The 6,240-nt window shown below is 48.2% G+C and overlaps 1 protein-coding gene across 1 annotated transcript; it reads right to left on the bottom strand.

The window, feature by feature from the left end:
* Positions 1 to 745: 745 nt before the first annotated feature.
* znf16l (zinc finger protein 16 like) lies at positions 746 to 4,743 on the bottom strand. Its single transcript, XM_085759884.1, has 3 exons — positions 3,732 to 4,743; positions 2,207 to 2,470; positions 746 to 1,512 (listed from the first exon to the last, which is right to left on the bottom strand). Exons 1-3 carry the CDS (start codon positions 4,645 to 4,647, stop codon positions 782 to 784), a joined length of 1,911 nt encoding a protein of 636 aa, XP_085616010.1. The 5' UTR covers positions 4,648 to 4,743; the 3' UTR covers positions 746 to 781.
* Positions 4,744 to 6,240: the final 1,497 nt, after the last annotated feature.

The following is a 6,240-nucleotide window of genomic DNA, read 5'->3' as shown; positions in this document are numbered from 1 at the left end:
CACTGACGAGGTCCGGTCCGGTCCGGTCCAGTAGAGACGGACGGTCCCACCTTGGACCTGGATCCACCTCCTCCCATCAGGACGTCTTACTTTACTCACTGTCCCGACGCTCTCGACGTCTTCATCCGGACCTTTCAGCCATGTATTCCTGGGTCTTCCTTGTAGAACTGTGACGGCTCAAACAAAGCAAACTCAGATTTATAAAGTAAGTTGAGTCGAACCTTTGAGCTCGATCACAGCGTTTTGTTGACGAAAAAAGCCTCGTAGCCTGTTCTCCGGCGGACACGCGCCTCCCGCGAACACGGACGGCTGACCTCGTGTGGTCACTGTCCCAGCGTGCAGCGGTGGCTCTTGTAGGTCCCCAGGTGGCGGAAGCTGCGGCCGCACTGCTGGCAGCAGTAGGGCGTGGCGCCGCTTGTCCATATAATGGTTGTCAATGGATACCAACTTTCTTCGTCCAAAAAGACACACCAAAAAACATCCAAATACCTCCATACTGCTCGTCTGTAATGTCCCTCTTGTATTGAAGCCCCGACATGAGAAATTGTTCCGAAAAAAAATAAAAAAAGTCTATATTTTAAGCTTGTTTGTAGCAGAAGCTCCCAGTGTCTCGGTTCACTGCTCTTCCTGTGTCAGTGCAAATCACGCGACCGGCGGAACAATTTCTCATGTCGGGGCTTCAATACAAGAGGGACCTTACAGACGAGCAGTATCGAGGTATTTGGATGTTTTTTGGTGTGTCTTTTTGGACGAAGAAAGTTGGACGGCTGACCTCGTGTGGTCACTGTCCGAGCGTGCAGCGGTGGCTCTTGTAGGTCCCCAGGTGGCGGAAGCTGCGGCCGCACTGCTGGCAGCAGTAGGGCGTGGCGCCGCTGTGGATCCTCTGGTGCGTGTACAGGTTCCCCAGCTCCTTGAAGCGGCGGCCGCACTGCGGGCAGGCGTACGGGCTCTCGCCGGTGTGGACGCGCTGGTGGCGTTTGAGTCCCGACAGCACCGAGAAGCCTTTGCCGCACTGCGGGCAGGGGAAGGGGCTCTGGGCGCCGCTGTGCACCAGCCGGTGGCTCTTTAGCCGCGCGGCGTGCCGGAAACGCTCGCCGCACTCGGGGCACATGAAGGGCTTCTCGCCGGTGTGGATCCGCTGGTGCTGCCGCAGGTTGCCCAGGTAGTTAAAATGGCGGCCGCAGTCCCCGCACTCGTACCCGCCCTCGATCTTTATCTCCTTCTTCACCGTGACCCCTCCTCCCAGCCGGATGCCGATGCCAGATCTGGTCCCGTCCTCGTTCTGGTCTCCCTCGGACCTCCTGGACTCAGCGCTGCCAAGGCCGCCACCGCCGACGCCGCTGCAGCCGTCCCCGATGCCGGGCGCAGCGGAGGAGGTGGACTGCAGCGCCTGCAGGGTCTGAGCACCGGCAGAGTCCGCGTGTATCAGTTTGATGTGCTCCTCCAGGAACAAGGAGTCGGGACAGAAGGTTCCACACAGAGAACAGATGTAGGTGTGAGACGGGAACGGACCTGCAACCAGAGAAGAGTCGGTCAGAAACAGGACTAGTTACTCCTGACAGCTCAGACCAAGTCCATCCTGATGTACACTCCTCAAAAAAAGTTCAGAAACATGTTTTCAATAAAACCAACTGGTGTTGTCTTTTATATCGTTGGAAAGCCTGATTAGTCGCCTTTACAACAAGGTACAACTTGTAAGGATCGTACATTTGTGGAAAGAGCACGATCTGGTCTGGATATGGAAGGACCTGGTCTGGACATAGGAATATATATAATGACTTAGTCTGGACTTGGAGGACCCAATCTGGCTCTTGTCTAGACCTGAGATCCAGAACAGGTCTAGACAAGAGCCAGATTGGGTCCTCAATGTCCAGACCAAGTCTAGTCCTGGTCTAGAGTATCTCAAAGCCTGCTCACTTTGTTACCCACAATGCAACTTGGTCACAAGCAGCTACTGTATGTTATGCTAGTAGCAGCTGATGTGGCCTGGATCAGATCTCACTTTCCTCCAACTCTTCAAACTTTTAGTTTTCTTCACTCCTCCACATCTGGAACCAGCTGTTTGTGTGTGATGATGTCAGTGGATCGCTACAGTGAGGAGTCGAGTCATTATTCACCCGCTCCTTCACCCACACCATCTATCTTTATTTATTATTACCTTGTTGTTCCTCTCCCCCTCCTCTCCTCCTCCTCCAGTCTCACCCACCTGCCTCGGGCCGGTCTGCGTTGCCCTCCAGGGGGCTTCCTCCCTCTGCCGACGAGCTCTGGGGCTCCATGTTGAACTCTGGAGCCTGGACGTGAGACAGAGGAACCTGGTTCTGGTTCTGGTCCTGGAGTCCAACACCTCCTCCTCCTCCTGCTCCTCCTCCTGCTCCTCCTCCGTCCCGTCCCGACGACTCGTCCTCATCGTCCTCGTCCTCGTTGTCCGTCTCCGCCGTCAGGGCGCTCTCACACTCGGGATCCTTCATCACTGGGGGGAGGAAGGAGGTCAGGCAGAGGTTACCATGACAACAAACTGACAAGAGTTGATGCTTTAGGTTACCCTACTTATCTATGAATTATTGAACTGCTGTCAGTTCCTGTTATACATCACTGATCACTGATTGGATCAAGACTCTGATTAGTGCCTGATGTCAGATCCAGATGTTTTTGGATGTTGATTTTCTTAAGTAGTCTTGTTCATTTGATTCGTTTTTGATGGTTTTGATACAATATGTTAACAAATAATCAATAAAATACTGTTAAAGATGGAGGCCACCTGAGTAAGATTGATCACTTGGACAGGTGAAAGGTTAGACAGATGTTTATCTAAAATAATCTTGTGGATTTGATTTGTTTTTGATGGTTTTTAATACAATATATCAATAAATAATCAACAAAATACTGTAGGTGGAGACCCTTGAGTTTGATTGTCCCTTCTGACATTGGATTGGAGAGGTGAGAGGTTAGAGAGATGTTTATCTAAATTAATCTTGTGGATTTTATTTGTTTTTGATGGTTTTTAATACAATATAATCAATAAAATACTGTTAAAGAGGGAGACCCTGGAGTTATATGGCTCCTACTGAAAGGTGGGGTCACAACTTGGACAGGTGACAGACATTTATGGATGTTGATTTTCTGAAATGATCTTGTGGATTTTATTAGTTTTCAATACTATCACTAAACAATCAATAAAATACTGTTAAAGAGGGAGACCCCGGAGTTATATGGCTCCTACTGAAAGGTGGGGTCACTTGGATAGACAGACGTACCGGTATATCTAAAATAATCTTGTGGATTTGATTTGTTTTTGATGGTTTTTAAAACAATATAACCAATAAAGCACTGTTAAAGAGGGAGACCCCGGAGTTATATGGCTCCTGCTGAGAGTTGGGGTCACTTGGACAGGTGACAAGTTAGACAGATGTTTATGGATGTTGATTTTCTGAAATGATCTTGTGGATTGTATTTGTTTTCAATACAATATATCAATAGACAATCAATAAAATACTGTTAAAGATGGAGACCTCGGGTACTGAAAGGTGGGGTCACTTGGATAGACAGACGTTTATCTAAAATAATCTTGTGGATTTGATTTGTTTTGGATGGTTTTTAATACAAAATGTCAATAAATAGTCAATGAAATACTGTTAAAGAGGGAGACCCCGGAGTTATATGGCTCCTGCTGAGAGTTGGGGTCACTACTTGGACATGTGACATCAGTGTGTGTTGTGTGTGTGTGTGTTTACCTTTCAGCTCGGACGAGTACTCCATCGGTGCGATCCACTCGTAGTCGTACATCCTCTTGCTGCCGGACGGGAGCATGCTGAAGAGGTCGTCCGTGGCCGACTCGGAGTCTCCATGTCCGGACCCGGACCCAGGCCCGGACCCAGACCCGGACCCGGCGGTCATCCCGCTGTCGGACCACAGACTCAGGGAGTGCTGCGGGTCTTGGTGGTGGTGGTGGTGGTGGTGGTCCTGGTGGCCCGGGCGAGCCTCCCTTGCAGCCCCCTCCCCTCCTCCTCCTCCACCGCTGCTGCTGGTCTGGCTGCTCTGGTCCGGGTCCAGGTCTGAGCAGCATCCGGACCCTCTGGAGTTCTTGTCCTTCATCAGGTAGTCGCAGATGGCGTCGATGTTCTCCTTCTTCACGCCGGGCATCACCGCCGCCTTGCTGCTGGACCTGTTATTGTTGTTATTGTTGTTGTGCTGCTTGGTGAAGTCTGAGGGCTTGTTCTTGTAGCAGCTCCCCTCTCCACCCCCTCCTCCTCCTCCGCCGCCCCTCTGCACCACCGCCTCCAGCCGGGCTCTCAGCACCTCGATCTCCTCGCTCTTCTCCCGCAGCTCCAGCTTCAGCACCCGGATGCGGATGCTGACCATTTTGCGGATCTCGGACAGCGCCGTCTCCAGCACCACCGTGATGTTTCTGCCCAGGTGCTCCGTGATGTCGCTGACCGAGCACAGCAGCTCCTCGTCGGGCTCCAGCTCCAGGAAATCACCGTCGGTGGTAGCGGCGGTAGCGGCGGTAGCGGCGGTGGCTCTGCTGCTCGCCGCCCCGAGAGGCTCCATGAAGGCGGCGGCGGCGGCGGCGGCGGCGGCGTGGAGGAGTTCAGGAGGGAGGAGGCTCGTCTCGGCGAAACTCTGGTGGTGGTTCCTCCGGCGACTCATATGTTATTTTAGCTTCAGTTTGGAAAAGACTTCAGCTTCGGGTAAAAAAAAAAGCTAATGTTTTGGATGCTGCTACTGCTACTGCTGCCGCTGCTGAGACCAAACACAGACAGGAGTTAGCCCAGTTAGCTTCGATAAAGCTAGCGAGAGCGACACCGGAAGTGAAGGGAGTGTGTCTACAAAATAAAAGCGACGCACCGTTGGTTCGACGGTTAGACGTTTATTTTTGAAAACACGTTAAAGGAAGTAGCTTGTTTAATGTTGTGAGTTACTTTACTCGACTGTTTCACGCAAACCAGAGTTATGAGCGACGCCGGAAGTGATGGGGGTCTGTCTACAAAATAAAAGCGACATCGCGTTGGTTCAACAGTTAGACTTTTATTTTGAAAACAAATTTAATGTTACTCGAGAAATGGCTGAACCAATTTGATCATTTTTTATACGTAGCGCCCTCTAACGGATAAATCAATAATCGAACATGACCATTATATCAATAATTCAGGTTTATCAATATTTCTAAGTATTAATAATGCAGATTCTGAGTTATCAAGTTGTTCTAACTTTTTTCTTGTTAAATGTATGTTATATTTAAGAGAGAGAGGCAATTATAAATGGATAAATATAATATTAAGGAGGCAAACGTTTTTGTTTTGTTTTTTTTTCTCATATATTTACCTTGATTTAGCCACTTTAAATTAGTCAAACATTGATTTGGACTCATTGAATTTTTGGTGATCAAAGGTCACAATGATCTCACATTCACATGTTTATTTGTAACTCTGGCCAAATTGTAGGTAAATAATTGAGTGCCAAGAGCCCTTTTTCATTTTGACTGAATTACAGTGTCTTTTTTTTAATAAATCGTTTGTCGTATGAAATGTGCTATATAAATAAATTTGACTTGACTTGACTTTTAACCGTAAATTAAAATGTAAATGACATTTTTTAACACAAACATATCTATAAATCTCTGCAGTCTCATTATGAGCACTGCTGCAGGTGTTTTATTATAATCTCCATCATCAGAGGTTTGTACTTTACCCCTCTGAAACTGTAATAAAAACAAGGAGAGAGTGTAATGACAGGACTATAAGTAGATTTTGTTGTGTGACTTTTAGTGCTGAGCCATCACTGCACTTGTGATCCTCTTCCTGTGATTGTGTGTCAGCTGCTCTAATAAATTCCTGAGTGTTGCTCCAGTTCTGGAGGCGCTCAGTGGTTCCACAGAGGAACCGGAGCGGAGGAAAGGAAATGCTGAGTGAGTTCCTGGGATGTTTGGAAACTCACAGTGCGTGTGTGTGTATCTATGTGTGTTTAACACGGTCAACAAACACACACACGGTGACACATTGAAATAGAAAGTTTGGAGAGAGACACACAGAGTGGTTTGGTCACAGAAGGAGTTTTGTTTGTTCAGTGTGTGATTATTAACCTGAAAACTGTGCAGGCTTGGATTTTGAGGACAGGGCTTTCAAAGTTAAATCTCAATATTAAATAATTGATAATATATATATTTACAGTCTGAAACAGTGTGGGGACAGTAATGAAACAACATATACATCAATAGATCACTGATCAAGGTTTAGGTCTGTG

Source organism: Trachurus japonicus, chromosome 18, assembly GCF_045865225.1.
Source record: "Trachurus japonicus isolate A0001 chromosome 18, Traja_1.0".
Lineage (NCBI taxonomy): Eukaryota > Metazoa > Chordata > Actinopteri > Carangiformes > Carangidae > Trachurus > Trachurus japonicus.
Note: the sequence above shows the minus strand (reverse complement) of the source record. Positions and strands in the feature narration are given on the sequence as shown.